This window comes from Danio aesculapii, chromosome 5, assembly GCF_903798145.1.
Source record: "Danio aesculapii chromosome 5, fDanAes4.1, whole genome shotgun sequence".
Taxonomy (NCBI): domain Eukaryota; kingdom Metazoa; phylum Chordata; class Actinopteri; order Cypriniformes; family Danionidae; genus Danio; species Danio aesculapii.
Window position 1 is genome coordinate 40,853,471 of NC_079439.1, and position 19,727 is coordinate 40,873,197.

A 19,727-nucleotide genomic window follows, 5' to 3' on the forward strand; every position below is an offset into this window, starting at 1 on the left:
AGTGTCATCAAGATGAAAAGTCCTGACACCATTGTTTATCCTCATGATAGTCAATGCTTTGTCATGTTTTCATTATGACAGTTTACATTTTTTCCAATGCAAAAGAGTCAGATTTTGGTGACACTTCCTGAAAATGCTCAAGACAGCACTATATACTATTTGCACAGCCATTTGAAAGCTACCATAACATCACTGCATTTAGTGAGGTATCTGAGTACAAGAAATATGTTTCACATTTTTGCTGCATATGCTCTTTGCAATTCTAATTTATTCACAGCACTGTGCAAAAGAATAAATACAGCCTTATTTACAACAAACATAAACTTCCTTTGGGTAGAGCTGTGCACAACTGTAAACAATAGTGCAGTACAAATTGGAACTGAACGCACAACATGCATGGGTCTGTAAATCATTCATGAAATTGTTCAATTTAGAAGACATTTTCAGGAAAAAAAAGATTTACTTTTTTAAATTTTTTATTATTATTTTTATATATAATTTGCTTGACAGATTTTGACAACTAGTTCAACATTTTTGTATGTAATGACTGAAGTAATGAAATGAGGACTATTAGATTTATATGAAATGACTAATTGGGATTCACAAGTTTAGTTAATTTTGAGTGACATGACATAAGCAAATGATGATGTTAAAAACAGCAGTTGTATGTCCAAAAGCATTTGCAATTTCTTGGAAAGAATGAGAAACTGCTACTATAATGTGCACAAATGACTAATTGTTTTGAGAAATGCGTTAACGGTTTTGCAAATGTAGTGTTGTGAGAAATGCACCTAAGCCACTGAGAAAAACTGTAAGAAAAGTAGCAAATAGCAATTAGCATAATACAGCCGCTAATAATGCCTGAACTTATAGTATATATAGTAAATATAGTTTACTTATTTTCAGACGAATGTTTTCACATGCGACAGTCACAAGTGTCTGTGTGGTGTTTCAGTTTCTCTTTTCTGGACAGCTGTTTTTTCCCTCACTGGAAAGAAAACCTCACTAAACTAGCTGGCGCCCTGTTTGCTGCTGCTCTGGCTCGACGTTAACGCTTTATTTGACCTTTTATTACTGTAAAATGTTGTGGTTTGTTGCTTATTCGGTTAGCTCATGCATTAGGAAGCAGAGATATATTAGTTTTGTTTCTGTATTTACGTTTTAACGTTTAGCCAGTGTAGTGAATAGCGTTTGACAGTTGACCATTAGGGGGAGACATTGCTCTTTTTTTGAAGATATTATTAGTCAATAGCTTACCAGCTTGAAGTATCAATACATTGATTATTCTTTCTGACATGTTGTATTTCTACCATATCATTAATGAACAATAACGAGAAGAGAGTTAGTGTTATTGATATGTGGTCTAATTGAAAATCTCCCTGTTCAATAAATAAGCATCAATGAAAGTACAGTTTAAATTGAATTGGAGTGTCAAATGATTTTTCAAATGTGTTTAATGAGCTTTCTGTGTAGTGTGTGTGTGTGTTGATTTTATATTATATTTTTGTGTGTGTGTATGAGAGAGAGAGCTGCTTGATTTGTAGGCAGTGGAGGGGTCCTGGGACGGGGGCCAGATCACACGGGCTGCAGCTGACTTTAGAAATGAAGCATCTCCAGGGAGCTGATGAGCCTAGAGAAACTCGCTGCCAGTGGACATGTGGAGCATGTTAGCATGGTCACACACTGCTCAGTGCAGACAGGATGTGCTGGAGACAGCACGACACAAACTTTAGAAAAGAAAGATGGGTTCAAAAGTGAATCTATATTTGTCTTTTGGGGTGAAAACCAAGAATGCGTTCTCTATTGTTAGATTCTGAGATGTTTAAATGTGATTTTGTATCGCACTCTTTTATTTGTGTTGTGGGTTTTTGTTGTTTTTTAGTTAATGCACACAAACCCTTTGAAATAATTGGTTGTTGAGATTTGGGGCTGATGAGTAGATTTGTTTAAATTAAAGTACTAAGATCAGAGTGGTTGTGGTATGTTTTGCTTTTGATCTGAAATTACCAGGGCCTGTGGCAAAAATACCAGCTAAATGAATTAAAAAGACGAGCGATGCGTCAAATGTCCCCTGTTTGTTGTATTTATAACAGAATATAGATTTATATCTAGTTCTTGTCTGAATGTACATTGTTCTTTTTTTAGAGGCTTATTTTTTAATCATCATTCAGTTAAATGAGGGGTTAAGGTAAGGTTTCCCTCACAATATTGTATGTTTTTACCATCTCCATATTAAAACATAGGAATATTGATAATCAATACAAACAAAAAAGTGTTGTTTTCACAAACATCAGTATAATGCAGCTGTTTAATAAACATGAACTTAATATTAAGTGCTTATATTTTACACTCAGGATATGGCCTTTTCTGCAACTCATGTTCATTCTAATTATGTACCCCTATATACATTTCTGGAGAGCACCTAATACGTTTAAGGAGCTACTTTTTTTGCAGTTTTGGTTTGTTTTCGCGAATCTACCAGAGGGCGCCGTGTACGCATTTTGAGATCTCAAATATCTCGCAAAAGTCATTCTCATCTGCTCTTCTCACATAAATCCACAAACTATTACCGTTGTTGAGGATTTTGACGCATTTTGCGACAGTATAGTCTATATACACACACAGCTTGTTTGATACTATTTTCTGTTCCTATCGAGTCCGTGAAGGACCACAGACACCTGCAATACCAAATGCGGAGTTTTTTTTTCCCGTACAGCATGCGGTATCAAATTCCATTAAAACAACTCTCTCCCAGCAGTTCATACTCTCATCCAATATCTTAGTTTGTCATGGGGGCTTGTATGAAATGTTCCTGAATGAAAATAACAGTGCAAAACTGCAGTTAAAGTCAACTAATAAAAAATGAAACACCTGAAATTTCATGAAACTCCAGAGCAAACGCTGGATATCGTTTAACGCAATGACGTTGTAGAAGCCATACATTGCAAATTGGCAATTGGCCACCAGGGGTCAGTACCAGACTATATAACTGTGGCTTCACTAAATGGAGGAAGAGAGAGCGTTATAGAAATCACACAGTTTTTTTTTTATAATTATTTTTTCGGGGTTTTCACCTTTATTAGACAGGACAGTAGAGAACATTGACATGAAAGCATGGGGAGCAGAGATAGCAGAGGGATCGGCATAGGACCGCGAGGCGGAATCGAACTCAGGTTGCTGTGAGCACCGGAGTGCATGTGTCGACGCACTTATCACTACACCACTGGCGCCGACAGCACACAGTTCTTGACCGTAACTGAACGTAGGTAACAGAGAAGTGTACATTATAGAGTAAGGAAAATTGATGAAGAATTTCTGTTGATTGGAAAATAAAGACGTTTTTATTTGCATCTAATTGGCTACGGACTCTGACTTTACGTGTTAAAAAAACTTGCTTGCTCTACCAACAATAGTGGCAATTGGAAAGCCGCTACAGATGTTAATCTAATTATGTGCTATAACATATAAAACGGGATCATGAAAGGAACATTTAAAAACCAACTCATCTAAACACCTTAATCATATTATTGTCTTATTCAGATTAAGGCAAATAATTAGATTATTGATGTCCATGTAAACGCAGTCAATGACTTTCGGCCACATATTGGTGCTTTTACTTTCATATCCAAAAGTTTGATTTAATTTATTCCATTTTAAATATATATCTAATTTTATAAATAAAATATGGTGCTTAAGGCCTATTTCTTTGAAATTCTGTAATTTATAGACCAGCTGAATAATAGTATGCATGACTGTATTGACGAACCAGAATTCGGGACTAAAGTGATTATACTTTTAGGGATTGGAACACATTTTATATTCCTTTATTTGTTGGGCCTTATCAAACTGTGTATTTTTTTTAACCTCCAGTAGAGTAAATGAATGAATTTGTCTATGAAAGCGTGGATAAGAGAAAGTGAGTACACAGAAAAAAAACTTAATTTTAGAACTTTTGCTATTTCTGAACTTTTTGTTGTTTTATATCTGACAAATGCACAATTAGCCTTCTGAAACGGTTGTGTGTGAGTGTGTTTACGGTGTGTGGGCCTCTTCTTTCTTTTTCTTGTGGGTTGTAGTCAGTGTTTGAGATGGGGCTGGGCAGCAGCTGAGGCTCTTTGTAGTGGTTAGCAGCCCTTCAGAGGATTTGCCCTTCCCTCTGTTTGTTTCACAGATGTGCCCTGACTGAACTTCAACCCATTTGAATTTAAAACACAAGTCATGCTTTGAATTAGCTGGTATTTTTACGCTTATCATTTGAAGGGTGTAAAAGTCCTTTTATATGTCTGGAATTCACACATACACTCTCAGAAAATTAAGATACCGGAGCTGTCACTTGGGCAGTATCCTTTTAAAACGTACATATTTGCTAGGTACCTTTGTGTGCTCCGATAACTTTATTTCTGGGAGTGTACACTGTAAAACCCAACAGTCAACTTCATCAAATGAAAATTGACTGAATGTTATTTTTACTCATTTGAAAAGAGTTTTGAACTCAGTGTTGAAGATAATGAGTTAATTAAATACCTCATTACTTCAACTTAAATGGAGTAAGTTCACAGTACTCATATAGATTAGTACTCATAACTCAAATGGTTTGTTGCATGAGTTTCCTCAAATGATTTGAGTTGCCTTAACTTATTGGGTTTTACAGTACTCACTTGGTTTGAGTTTTCTTCATTTGAGTTTTACTGTGCTCAAATTGCTTCTTTTAGTCAAATGGATTAATTTCACAGTAGGATTAGTTTTTGAACTTAAATAGTTTGTTGCAACCAGTTGCCTCAAATGATTTGAGCTACCTTAACTTCTTGGGTTTTACAGTGTAGAATTATTCATAATGCATATATGAATATATACTGTAAAACAAACAACAAATCCAAAAGCGTTCTGCATGTAATCATATGAGAGCACTCAAATAAAGCACAACATTTTAGAATATGCTGCAGAAAATGAGTCTATACAAACCAAGACCAATTTAGGTACATGTTGTTTTAAAAAACAAGCCTTTTCCGCCTGTCACAGTACTTCCTTTGGCTAGATTTAAGTGTACAGCAAACCTGAAGTGTTGTGGTAACTTCAGCATGGCATTTCCTCACTCCACCCAGTAAAATTCCTCCTGCTTGCCACCTAAGCAGCTCCAGTTTTATCACACTGGCTGCCTAGACAAGAAGCCACTTCTAATCTCCTATTCGTGATTGGAAACGGGAAGTATCTTTATATATGCTGCAGCACATCCGTTGAGGAACAAAAGGCCTGTCAGAGGTTCCTTTTCACTTCGCACCCTATTTAATACAGTTGCATTTGCATCAATCCATCCCGACCTAAAACATTTTGATGTCATGTTATGTAACTCAGTCAATATGCTAAAATTTCTGAGGATTAGCAGCTTAACTGGAGAAAAACAGTGATGGTTGCTATTATCCAAAGCATTTTTTTGAGGTCCAGAGCTCTCATTCACTTTATGGTCAAAAATGAAAATTCTGTCATTTACTCACCCTTCACTTGTTCAAAACCTGTTTGAGATTCTTTCTTTTGTTAAACACAAATGAAAATATTTTTAAATACTAGAACCCATTGATTTCCGGTAAAGTCAGATCAGATACGCCGCCAACTGGAAGTGTGATATGCACATCAATATAGCAGCATTTTTCTTTGACACTGTTTAACAATAATTAATATTTTTACAGTACTGTGATGGTTGGGGTGTGGGTAGACGTTAAGAAACACAATTTATTGGGTAATTTTAATAGATAGCATAAATAATACTCTGTACAACTACTGTTTTTACATTACTGTGACAGTTGGGGCGGGGGTCAACGCTAATAAAATGCAATAAAAGGGAAATTTAAGTAATATAAATAATTCTCGTTAACTTCCGGTCGCAACCATATTCGATCTAGCAACAACCTTGATTTCCTTTAGGGCTGCACAATATATTGTTTCAGCATTGATATCACAATGCGATCATTCAAAATAGTCACATCGCAAGTATATGCAATGTTGAGTCTGGACTATAATTTATCATTTTACAAGTTTTTTGAGCTGTGTGAAGGTTTTAAAAGCAATCAGGCATTAGAAAATTTACCGTTTGTAACTTAAAAATAATAACAATTCATTTTATTGAATCGTTTATAAAACAAAGACTATGCAGTATTATTTTACATTTGATTATTCAATTACTGTATACCGGAATACATTTCAACTGTTCGGAAAAACAATAAACAATAAAACAGAATTTATGCTTATAGATTGTTTATTGTACAGTATGTAATTCACTTCCATAGAATCTTCCCAATCAATCTAAATTTATATATTCTTTACAAACATTTATTCAACTCATCTAGTGAAATTGTATTCATATCACAATATATATCACAGAAACAAATTCCCAATGTGTAATTTTTCCAATTTTGTGCAGCCCTAATTTTCTTAGTATTTTTGTTTTCTGCTCTGGACATCGATGGCTTCCAGCAACCAGCATTCTTCAAAAGATCTTCTTTTGTGTTTAACAGACAAAAGAAACTCATAAACGTTTAAAACAACATGAGGGAGGATAATTTTCATTTTTTTGGTGAACTGTCCTTTTAAATGCATTTTTGTTTGCTTTTCATGGCCACATTTGGCTTTTGCCTTGTTGTGCACTTGTGAAGTTATATAAGCTAATTTTCTCATTCAGTACAGATATAATGGAAGTGTGAGCAACGTATGTGAGAACTTGGACTGATGAGACCGTCTCTCACACACTTTAGCTGTTTTGAGTTGTCACCATGCCCTCAAGGGTCGACATCTAGGTTTGTTGGGTTTTCCAAGCTTTGTTGTGTTGATCTCTGTTTAGATGTGTTTTGTTCTGCATCTGGAAGCTCATACAACAGTGCTGTATACATGCTGATTCATTCAACAACCAGGACAGATCCTGCATGCACATCCCCTAAAGGCAGGAATGGTTTGCTTGCTTGTTTCTTACATTCAAGTTTTAAAGTCTGATAGTCTTTAGTTGAGTTTATAACTGCAGACAAACAACACAGACACACACACACACACACACACACACACACACACACACACACACACAGACACACACACACACCCACCCAGAAACATTTCACTTTTAACCTAAGCTCAGGTTATATTGTCTTAAAATCTTGCTTTACTTAGAATAGAATTACATTTTTTTGTAATCGTCAGGAAAATTGATCTGTTTTCATAGTATCTGACAAAATAGACCATTCAGAAAGAAATGTTGAAAGCATTTGGCAGTTTAATATGACTATAATATGCTCATTGATGTTTATGCAAAGAAGTATTTTAACCCAGGATTTAATGATGTACAGTGTGTGAAACACTGATTAATGTATATATCTCAGATTAATTGATAACCGGGAGTAAACGACAAAGAATATGGAGCAAGATGACACAAATTTCAACTTCTTTTATAAAAGCAGTGCCATACACAAACCATTTGGGATATTTTCAGTTATCTGTTCTTGAAAATACTTTTTTAAAAATATTTTAGAACTACTTTTCCTATAAAGAACGAACCTTTGTGGAATTAAAATGTTTCATTAGATGTTTGATGCCAATGAAGGAACTTTTGCACAAATTACTTTTAAACAATTAAAAAAAAAACAGCATTTATGGTTCCATAAACCCCTTCTACTTTACAAAAGCTTCTTTATAATGGGGAAAAAGTTATTCAGTGTCAAAATATTTGGCACTCTAAGAAAGAAAAGAGTTATTTTGATAAATGTGTACTTAAAATTTTCTATATTTTCTATGATATCGCTGTGAATGATATTTTTTATGATATTGCTATGAAAATCCCCTTTTTGAATATCTTTGTTTCTTACAGTAGTTGAAGTAGTGAACCTCTTGTTAGTTAGAACACATTAATGCTTTATATACTTGTCTAAACCTTGTTTTTAACCCTGTCTAAACTTTAACTTTTAACATGTGCCTCATGATCACATACTTTCAACAGTAACCGAAACACTGAGGATGGGAAAATATCCAACACTGACATAAAACATGACAGTTGTTTTATGTCAGTGTTTACATGTATAATTATAAAGGACAGTTTAAATTAGATTAGACCAGTTAGCAATATATAATGAGGATGAATAATTTTCCGATCAATGATATTGGCAGTGAAAATCTGCAAATAGATGTTAACCCACAGTCACAACCACAGCCAAATCACCCTGCAGCCCAAGACCGGTTACTCACTGAAGCTAAGCAGGGCTGAACCTGGTCAGTACCTGGACATGAGACCACATGGGAAAGGTTGCTGTTGGAAGTGGTGTAAGTGAGGCCAGCAGGGAGCACTCAACCTGCAGTCTGTGTCCTAATGCCCCAGTATAGTAAAGGGGACACTATACTGTCAGTAAGCACCATCTTTTGGATGAGGTCCTGACTCTCTGTAGTCAATAAACATCGTATGGCACTTCTTGTAAGTAGGAGTGTAACCCTGGTGTCCTGGCCAAATTTGCCTTTATCTGCCTTTATCATTCTTACCTCCCAATCATCTCCATCCACCGAATTGGCTCGATCACTGTCTCTTCACTCCACCAATAGCTGGTGTGTGGTGAGCGCATTGGCGCTGTTGTCCTGTGGCTGCTGTCGCATCATCCAAGTGGATTCTGCACTCTGGTCATGGTGTAGAAAAGAGTATGACCAAACATGATAAATGTGCTATATAAATACACATAACAATACACTGTGATTAGCAAAGCACACTGTAAATTATAATAGTATTATTTCATCATCATTTGAATTGCCCAGGTGTGAAAATCCCTGCTGTCTGTTGTTTCCCTACTATAATACAAGCATGATTCCACAGTCTTTAAAAACAGGAATGCAGAAACCTCCATGAACATAAGGTAGATTGAGTTTCACGGTCGAGACCCCTGTGTCTTGTCTGTTTTCACAAACACAAAACCACTCTCTTGGAGCCCACATTTTGCAGTCTATTTTTCTTTACATCTCCCAAGACTTTAGGAAAATAATGACTCGCATGCCTTTGTTTCCTGTTGCGTGTTCTTTTATCAGCCAAGTTTAATATAATATTACTCATTGTTAATTAAATAGTCTTTTATTCACATTTTAAAGTAGGGACTCATCATAGTCATGTAAATGTAGCTTATAAAGCATAAACAGCTCTGAAAAAAGGAAAAGACCACATTAAACCCTTATCTGAACTGTCTTAGGAATTTCTGATAAGAATATTAGCATTTGGAGTATTTATGTCCAAAAAAAAAAACAATAGAGTCGATATAATTAAATCCATGTTTTCAAAGCTAATAATGATGATGATGATGATAATGATAATAATAATAATAATAATAAAGTAAAAATAAATACACTGTAAAACAATGTTAGGTTCCACACAATCTGTTCATCTCGTCTCAAAGCAAATCAATTAAGTTAACTTAATGGTTTTTACCATTTAAAGTTGATTGAAAATAAAAAAATTAGGTTGTCCTTAAAAAAACTCCAGAACTGTGCTCTTTCAGCTCATTTAAAATATGTAGTTTGAACAAGCAGCAAAAATATTTTTAAGTGTGTTTTGCACTTGCATATTTTTCTACAAAATTTAAGGTCTGTCACTTTTTTTGCTGCAAATAAATACGTTTAAATACTTTTTTAAATTTTGAAGGAACATTATCTGTAGTTTTGAAAATGCAAATACAAATAAACATTTTGCTCAATCTAGAATACTGATATTAACTTTGAGGTGGTCTCTGAAAATATGCCATGTTACAACTAAGGAGCATTTTCTTTCCACAAATCAATAACACTGCGGTTTGCTCTGTGTGTGTGTGTGTGAAAGAAACTAATGGCGAATCTAAAATTGATATGATCCTAAATCATGAAAGAGAACGGCTTATGTGAAAAGAAACCAAATGATTCGCTTGTTCAAATTGAAAAGGAAACCGATTTGTTTATATCTGTCAATGTTAGCCCTATTCAATTCGTAAACAAATAGTCAAGTAATTGAACACAATATCAACAATAAACATCCTGTTTGCTCCGATTCATTGATTTGAACTACTCGCTTCAGTGAGAGAAATCTTTTGGGCACTCTCAAATTGAACTGTGGCTTTTTAAATAATTTAGCATAGATTAAAGATTGATACCCTGCTAACACGCAGAAGCTGCTTTATGAAATATATATTTCAATAGTAGTGACTCTCTATGGAAAATAAAATGTATATCTCTTAGAATAAATTATTACCCGACAGGTGAAATGGTCGATACTACGCTGCATGACAATCGAGATGACTAACTGTCTTGGATTTATGAAGCTGGATGCCATCATTATGTGGAGAGTAAGTTTTATGGAGACTGCAGTTACTGAGAGCACTGTTCTCATTGTAGAGGACAGATGGAGCCTTTGTTTCCTATAGTTAATGTTCGTGTATTCCAGCTGAGGCAGCATGCAGACTAATTCTCCCTGAGCAGTCAAAAGGCTTAGTTTGGGGAATTTAGCAAAAAGAAGGGTATAGTCATGACATTTACAGTCATGGAAATTTTGACATATACCATTACAAAGAAAACAAATGATATAAAACATGTATAATAACTTAAAAGAGTTGCACTTTATTTTAGGGTACAATTCTCTCTACAAGTCAAACAGTTGACCTTTAGCTCAAACTCCTAATTTGATGCTTAATACAAGTTATTAGGATAGTTTTGGGGTTTGAGTATTGGAAAGAGTTAGGGATATATACAGTGCTCAGCATGATTGAGTACACCCCATTTTGAAAATGAATATTTGTATCCATTTCGCAGTGAATATAGGCAATGTATTTTGGTGCGTTTAAACAAAACAGATTTATTAAACAAATATATTTATTAAAATAATATTTTACTCACCAAACATATTTAGAAATTGAAAGAGAATACAATTAAATTCAAGCAAAATGTTGCAAAAATAAATTACAACCTGCAAAATATCAACTAAACTTTTTCAATTTTTAGCTTCACTTGATTTTTCCTCTGTTTTAAATTTGTATTTAATATTTTTCTATAACACTATAAATTTGGGTGTACTAGTTTTTTGACAGTTTTTGTAAGTTATTTTGTTATATCAGCTCCAGATTTGGCTTTAGTACTGACTTATCTAATGTATAAGCACAAATATAATATTGTATAGCTTCCTATTAAAAGTATGAATTTAAAAGAGAGATTTGTGAGAGGTGTATATATGCTGAGCACTGTATACGATCATGCAGAATATGTACTTTACAAGTACTAATAAACAGCCGATATGTTAATCTTTGGCAGGTAATGAACCACTTAATCATGAGATTTCCAAACCTAAGTGTTTACAAGAAAGAAGGCTAATATTTACACACACACATATATATATATATATATATATATATATATATATATATATATATATATATATATATATATATAATTTTTATTTATTTATGCATTATACCGCAGTCATCATCCTCTAGAACAGCGAGAACTCATCTTGATGTGTTTTGTTTATGGAGGGCGTGTAGTTTCTGTCGGCAGTGGTTGTAGTTGAGTGGTTGTATAGTGTCGTGTGAGCTGAATCGTGAATGAGGCAGAAAAATACAGTCCACGCGGGCTCTGATGCCCTTCTGTGGGTAAAGTCCAGCCGGAGAACACAGACACACTCACATCAGCGCTGCAGAGCGATGTGTGTAAACGGCCCATTATACTGACAGGATAACGAGAGCACGATTTGAGGGTGTCAAAAAACTCCGTTTGTCTGAGCAGCAGAGCGCGTTCATTTACTGGAGTCACTCGCTATTGTTGTGAAGGCAAATCAGACGTGCGCGCGCGCGGCGCTCTTGTACAGCAGCTGGAGGAGTTTGCGGACAGAGCTTTTTTTTACACCCATCTGTCTTTCTTTTTCGTTGTTTTGATTTAGATTTGTTGTTATAAACGTGTTCTTCGTGGACTGTTGTTTTCGGACATATGGAACTGGTCTGTGATGTGATTTTCTTGGATTTGGATGCGCTTGGATCGTGTGATTCATTTACTCGTCAACTTCTTCCGATAATGTTTCTCAACTCTCAAGACAGATTAATAGTCTGAGGAGCAGTGGGAGACTGAACTTTAAATCAGCAACTGATATCTCTGGTGAAGGATGCCCATAGACAGACTCGCAGACATGGAGGAGAAACTTCGCATTTTGGAGGATCTCAATATGATATACATTCGTCAGATTGCCCTGAGTTTAAAGGTAAAGCTGTTTTCATAGCCTGCCTTAATCTGTTCGTCTCTTTTGATTTACTTTATAGCGCTTCTGAACATCTAAAGTTGGATTTCACGTTGTTCCATTCTAAAATAAACCGCGGTTGAATATACTACAATCTACACTAACCATAGTATTACCATATTTGTAGCAAAACTGGTTATACAAATGGTTATCAGTACACCAAAAACAAAAAGGTTACTACACTTTTATTACAAAAAGACATTGGTTAATCAATTGCAAGGGGTTGGCAGTATTTTAATCTACAAACAGATCATATTTTTAAGGTTTAAAACAAGTATTTCCATATCAGGTTTAATAGAAACACTTTTCAAGGAAAGCCACAAAAATCAAGTGGCATTTCTCTGCTATGAAACTGAAAGCTTCCTAAAGTCAAGATAGTCTTAATGATCTAATTCAATATATTATACAATGAGGTGTGAGAGATCTCTTATGTTGCCTTGTTCTGCCACTTTTCAGCTGTGTGTCTAAACTCCGCGAGTGCTGTATACAGTACATGTCCCTGTTTCAGCTGCTCGTACAGTGAGCTTGATGTACAATGTCTTGAACTGTTCATGTCAGTTTAGTGTGTTTAGTCTTGGCAGTAATGCTTAAAACAGAGAAACTGCAGCCCTTTTTCTTCAGCGGTCCTACTCTGCAGCTGCAGTGCTGAAAGACAAAGTCTCCTGGGGTGAATGTGTGTGTTGTTGGAACTGAATGTGTGGTTCCGTGCCTGGATACATAAGTACCAGTAAGAAAAGAACAACAAATTAACGTAAGCGGTTTTGCAGAATGCCTCCACAGAGCCTTATCTTTGGAAACAGTTGCTGGTCTTATCAGAGCGAACATAATGATATCTTAGTTTTAAGTGAAGCTATGAGTGTGGAAACAATCCCCTTTCTTCTTGCAAGCTTTGAGACATCAGTGCTAAATGGCAAAGTCAGATACCCTTCATGCTGATTTGCTAGCAGGCAGAGGTTGATGGCTATATAAGAGCAGTATGGCACTAAAAAGATTTTAAAAATCTAAAATTATGTGGAAAGACTCCTTTGTGAGAAAGAAAAAGGTCATTGTATAGGTAACGTAAAGAATTGAGGTGGTTAATGATTGTTGATCATCCAGTTGTAGTCTTTTATACAATCATGAATGGTAACTGTAAGAGATGTCAATCTGAGCGATTAGTCAAATCCAAGGGCTTTCATGCTGTAATTGCAATTCTCAATGCCTTTTCAGGGCTTTTCACTCGTTTGACTACTACATCTTTTAGCCAAAATTGAATAATGTCGTTATTATAAGTTACAGGTTGAATCTCTATATTTTTATTTCATGATTTGTAAAAATATGTTCTTTCATATAATTGATCTGTACTCATTGTCTACCTACATGCTTTTCCCACCCACTAGACTTGAGATTCTGTTTAAATTTGGTTGAGCTTTTTAGCAATTTCAGATTATGAAAAAAAACATCATCTTTGTAGCTTAATTGAATCCCTGATGTCCTATGGCTTTAACAAAGCAGCTTGTAATTCCAGTCTATGATTATTATTTTAGTATATGTCATATATGTACTATTTGCTTGTTTGAAATGCGAACTCCTGATTTAAATATGTGATCTAATATGGTTTACTACTGTTTGGTAAAGTTACAACCCATAATGCTGCCCAAAAGATGAATACATACAGTGCATCCAGAAAGTATTCATAGCGCTTCACTTTTTCAACATTTTTTTTATGTTAAAGCCTTATTCCAAAATTGATTAAATTAATTTATTTCATCAGAATTCTACACACAATACCCCATAATGACAATGTGAAAAAAGATTTTTTAAAATTGTTGCAAATTTATTAAAAATAAAAAACCTGAAAAAGCACATGTACATAAGTATTCACAGCATTTGCTCAATACTTTGTTGATGCACCTTTGGCAGCAATCACAGCCTCAAGTCTTTTTGAATATGATGCCACAAGCTTGGCACATCTGTCTTTGCGAATTTTTGCTCATTCCTCTTTGCAGAACCTTTCTATCTCTATCAGGTTGGATGGGAAGCAACAGTGTCCAGCCATTGTCAGATCTCTCCAAAGATGTTCAACAGGATTTAGATCTGGCCTCTGGCTGGGCCACTCCAGTACATTCACCAAATTTAATCAATTTTTGGAATAAGGCTGTAACATAAAAAAGTGGAAAAAGTGAAGCGATATACTTTCCGGATGCACTGTACACCCAGTTGATATTTTGCTCTCTGTTTGAACCAATTGCTCTAGCATTCTGCATTTTTGAGGCCTTTTTTATTTTTCACTTTATTCATACATTATCAGCTTTTAACAACAAGGTCTTTCAGCCAAAAACTAATAATGCCCTTTATATGCCCTGTCACAATTTGAATGCCATTTTTTTATATCATGTTTTGTTCAAAGAGTTTCCTTCATTTGAGATTTAGCAAGATCCAGCAAGGTATTTTTTTTCTTTTACAAACGCATTGCTTTTTTATCACTCATACACACTTTTTGAGGCTTTGAAATTTTCAAAAATGTCATTCTTTGCCTTTTATAAAGCTTATAGACTTGGATCGTATTAATCTAATGGAATAAAAGTCATATAAACCTTGGATAGCTTGAGGGTCAGTAAATCATGTGGTAATTACATTTTTTGGGTGAGCTATCCCTTTAAAGATGTCTGTCCTTGCCACTAGTATACATTTCTGTAATTTACAACTAGAAAGCAGGGGGCACATGATAAACGATACGATAAGTATCAAAGTACATATCATATGCCATACTTTGTCTTTTTTTACAAACCCCCTTTGGTTGTGAAATGAAGTAGGCGTCTTTGTGTCCTGCAGCTGTTGTGTGTTAGAAACGCTCAGTATCTCGGTGAATGACACGTTTCAGACCCCCGTTTCTCCACTGTGGTCTGGTGTGGCTGACCAAACTGTGCTCTTGTCCAGTCCCATGCTGAGATTACACCTCACTCCTCCAGGGTGCCAGCTCTCCTCACCCAGCAGCCGGATTACGTGCTCACTATTCCTGCAATGTGACCCTAAAATTGAAGCCTGAGATAACAAAAGGACATGGTGGCGCCTTCTTTGAGCTGAAGGACTTCTTCATAAATTCCTGCAGCATTTAAATACTTCATGGTCATTCGTCTCAAGGCTGGCAATCTCCAGTTCTCGGAAGTCAATTAGCATCAAGCCCATGTCGATTTGAAAGAGTCTCGGTGTTCAGATTTAATCACTCATGTGATCTTTGTGTGTAAAATGGACTCTTTGTATGATTTTGCAAAAACAAATCTGCCCATTGCAACCCTAGCAGAATTTGCATGCTGTGGACAGGCTGGATTCCTCGTAAATTAGGTTTGTAGAACTTGATGTGACAGTAAAGATTGATCTTGAAAACACAATAATTGCAGGTCTGTTTAAATTTAATTTTAAATATTTCATTTATCATTTTGTCATGAGTTATGGTGGCATGACATAAGTTGTAAAACTGAGTTCAATTGGTTGTATAATGAGACCATGACAGTAACGGCTAAAAAACAAGAAATTAACTTTATTAATTTATTCAGCAAAAATTAATAATTACAAACTATTATGAAGTTGATTAAAAGCAACCCAAACACATTTATAGTTTTATAGTTAAATTGTTTTAAAGTTTCATAATCTCCATAGCATTAAGTAGCATTGAGAATAATCACATCAGATGAATAAATTGATGAAAATCTTTTTTTCATTATGTTATAGTATTTAGAAATATTACTGTTTTAATTGTATTTTTAATGGAGCAAATGCAGCTTTCTTTCAAAAACAACATTTTTTTTACTGAGTCTAAACTTGCAAATGTAAAGTGTGCAAAATATTCGACTTGAGAAATATTCTGTTATTCCAGCGAGGAAACGTAACTATTTTACGTTTTGTCAGTTTAGTGGCTAATTCGTATGAATACGTACAAGTTCAGTCGTATAAAAGTGTACGATTTTAAAAAGGGGGCATGGCACCCAACCCCGCCCCTAAACCCAACCGTCATTGGGTGATATGCAAATCTTACTAAATCGTACGATAGGTACGACCATAGGTATGAATTGCAGTTAGATTGTGTTGGTTATTCCACAGGAGTCAAAAGGCACATATCTAATTTTAAAATAAAAGTGATCAGGGGTGCGTTTCCCAAACAACGACATAACTAGTGGCTAAACTATCATTGTACGATGCATCGTTTGGGAAATGAACGATGTAGTGACCAATGTTTTCCCTAAACTGTAGTTTCTCTGTTGCAGTTCCATCGTTTGAACCACGTAAGTTATAACGTAAAACCTCCATAGTGATGCTCTAAACGGGGCGGAGTAACAACTTCTTTTTTGAGAAAATAACCATCATTTTTTTTGTATAAAATTAGAGTGTTTTACACAAACACATACTTTAAAAAATTCCAATATTAGTTTTAGTAAAAACATGCACTTGTTTTTTATATTAACTAAAATATATGTAAACATCACATATAGGGCCTATGTTTCCTTTACAAATATTTCTGACAATATGCCATATTCTATGCTAAAACGTAAAACTACTTAGCTAACACTCAAACCTCTTATATAAATTATATAAATTGCTTATGGTTGTAATTTACAGTAGGCCATTTATTAAGAAAAGTAATAATAGTAATAATTATCATTATTATCATCATCGTTATCATTGTTTTATTATTATTAAGTAGGATATTGTTTATTTATTTATTTTTAAGTCTACTTTTACAACACACAACCAGGAACTATGCTTAACTTCAGCTTAACCACAGCTTAGAAAGGTGTAGTTACAAGCGTACAAGTTTGCGATGCAGTTTGCGAATGTTCGTTAGAACGACAGATTTGGGAAACACTAAATCAACAAACTATGTAGCGATGGAACTAGCGGGCTTAGTTGGCCAACAATGGTTCTCGCAAATGCTCCCCTGCACGATATTGGAAAAATCTAACATAGTATATATATATATATATATATATATATATATATATATATATATATGAATAACATTTTACCAGGTGACTTGAATATCTCTATTTGAATATAATTTAAACTTTTAGTATAATTGGGATGATTCTGTAGGGGAATAAAAATATAATAAACAATCTAAAACAATAGATAAATACAATAAAGAAAAATATACCAATGCACTAAACAGTTTTATTGTTTTCTGAGGAGTCTAGCAGTATTCAGTTATACAGTAATTGAATAATCAAATGTAAAATAACACAAGCCTTCATTGTAATAACTATAGATTTTATTGAATTGTTTATAAATTTACAGACGTTACAATTTCTGATGCCTGAATCCTTTTAAAATTCTCGTCACAGGCTTCGAAAACACATGCAACTGATAAGCTAGAATTCAGACTCCACATTGCATTATCCAGTGATGTGACTAGGCATAGACCGGTATAGGTTTCTGACGGTATGATAACCTTGGATGAAAATATCACGGTATTGTGATTACTGCTCTAAGTTATTTTTAAATGTCTGGGTAAAAAAAACAAACTTTGTTTTTATATTTTATTTTAAGAAACATTTATCACATGTTGTCAGGCTAAATAATCAAAATGAATCATTGACTTCTGTTGTCTTCATTAGTTTCAAAAACACAGATTTCTTTACAACACATAAAAAATACATTAAAAAAACAGTATTAGCGGTATTAAAATCTTGACTTTTCCAAACCACGGTAAACCTTGAAACCGGTTATCATCCCATGCCTAGATGGAGACTATAGTGAATGTTCATTGTAATATTGATGCTGAAACAATATATTGTGCAGGTCTATATAAAAAAGCATAGTAGTAGTATTTAATTTTTAAAAATGATACTTCACATATAATTTTCAAAACCTCTAAACAGCGTTTCGGATGCCAGCAAGAGGTTATGCACCCCATTGTTGATTTAAAGATTAAATTGACAGTAAAATCTCTCTGGGCTGTCTGGATAAAATGTTAAATGACTATGCTTAACCATAGTTTGCACAAGGGGCTGATATATTCTCCATTGCTGTGGAGACAGGAACCTGTGGTTTTCTGAACGACTGTGGACTAGTGTTAGCGCTAGCACTCACTTCCAGCCTTTTCAAGTTTTAACAAGTCCATTTCAGAATCAAGGCAGCCACATTCTTGGCACTACGTGAGCATTCCTCCCTGTGTCCTTCCTTTACGATGTGTCTGTGTGTCTCCTGAAAACCAGCAGCACACTTTCTTGGTGTCGTCACAGCCTTTTGTTGCTGCAGAGCTGTGATTCATAGCCGGTTTGTAGTGACGGGTGATGGGAACAGGAAATAGCTGAGCTTATTGAGAGTGATGGGACGGTGTGATGTCATCTCTGCTTGACCCACAGTGCCTTACCGGACACACAATAGCGTGTCTAGATGGGGAAATGCCTTTTTTTGTGAGGCGTGATTGCTCCCTCAGGTTGTGGTTTGCTCTTGATCTCCAGTCCCAAGAGAAGTGGTTGGTCATTTGGACACTTTCTTTATATTTAGCTTGCTTACATCTGCCGCTGATGTGTATTCTTAAGTTAAACAAACTTTATGCAGAGGACCAAAGATGCAGAAATTAATACAAAAATAAAGTAGTTGGAGGTAGATTTTTGCCCAAAATATTGGTTTGAGCTATAGTCTGAAAACGGTAACACTGGCTCAACCAGTAGGATCATGGATTTTTTTTCCCCTACATTTCTGGCATTGTGAAGTTTTATATTGGGAGACTGTAACTAGTATTATTTTTTTGTTCAATCTGGTATTTTATTTTCTTATCAATAGGGAAAATATTAGGATCCCCATGATATGGCATTATCATGATACAATATTTTTGTGATTTTTTTTTTTTTTTTTTTTTTTTTTTTTTTTTTTTTAAATACACTCACCGGCCACTTTATTAGGTACACCCATCCAACTGCTTGTTAACACAAATTTCTAATCCGCTAAACACATGGCAGCAACTCAATGCAATTAGGCATGTAGACATGCTCAAGACGATCTGCTGCAGTTTAAACCGAGCATCAGAATGGGGAAGAAAGGTAAATTAAGTGACTTTGAACATGGCGTGGTTGTTGGTGCCAGATGTGCTGGTCTGAGTATTTCAGAAGCTGCTGATCTTTCAAGCACAACCATCTCTAGGGTTTACAGACAATGGTCTGAAAAAGAGAAAATATCCAGTGAGCGGCAGTTCTGTGGGTGCAAATGCCTTGTTGATGCCAGAAGTCAGAGGAGAATGGCCAGACTGGTTCAAGCTGACAGAAAGGCAACAGTAACTCAAATAACCACCCGTTACAACCAAGGTATGAAGAAGAGCATCTCTGAATGTGAACACATATAAAAATGAAATCCATTTTGGAATAAGGCTGTAACAAAAAAATGTGGAAAAAGTGAAGCGCTATGAACACTTTTTCCGGATGCACTGCATGTCCACAAAAATGCCAGAAACATATAAGTGCTATACATGTAGGGGACATATATGTCCCAAATA

At 35.0% G+C, this 19,727-nt stretch overlaps 1 protein-coding gene across 3 annotated transcripts in view; it reads left to right on the top strand.

Annotated features, from left to right (window-relative positions):
- rtkna (rhotekin a) overlaps positions 1-19,727 on the top strand; it is a 164,949-nt gene that overhangs the window by 22,630 nt on the left and 122,592 nt on the right. Inside the window, exon 1 of one of the 3 annotated variants that reach the window (XM_056458192.1) lies at positions 11,542-12,220. The exons of the other annotated variants lie outside the window; for them this stretch is intronic. Within the exon in view, the coding sequence (XP_056314167.1) occupies positions 12,125-12,220 (96 nt within the window). The 5' untranslated portion in view covers positions 11,542-12,124. Of the gene's footprint in view, positions 1-11,541; positions 12,221-19,727 lie in introns of those variants that run through there. 3 annotated transcript variants of the gene reach the window in all.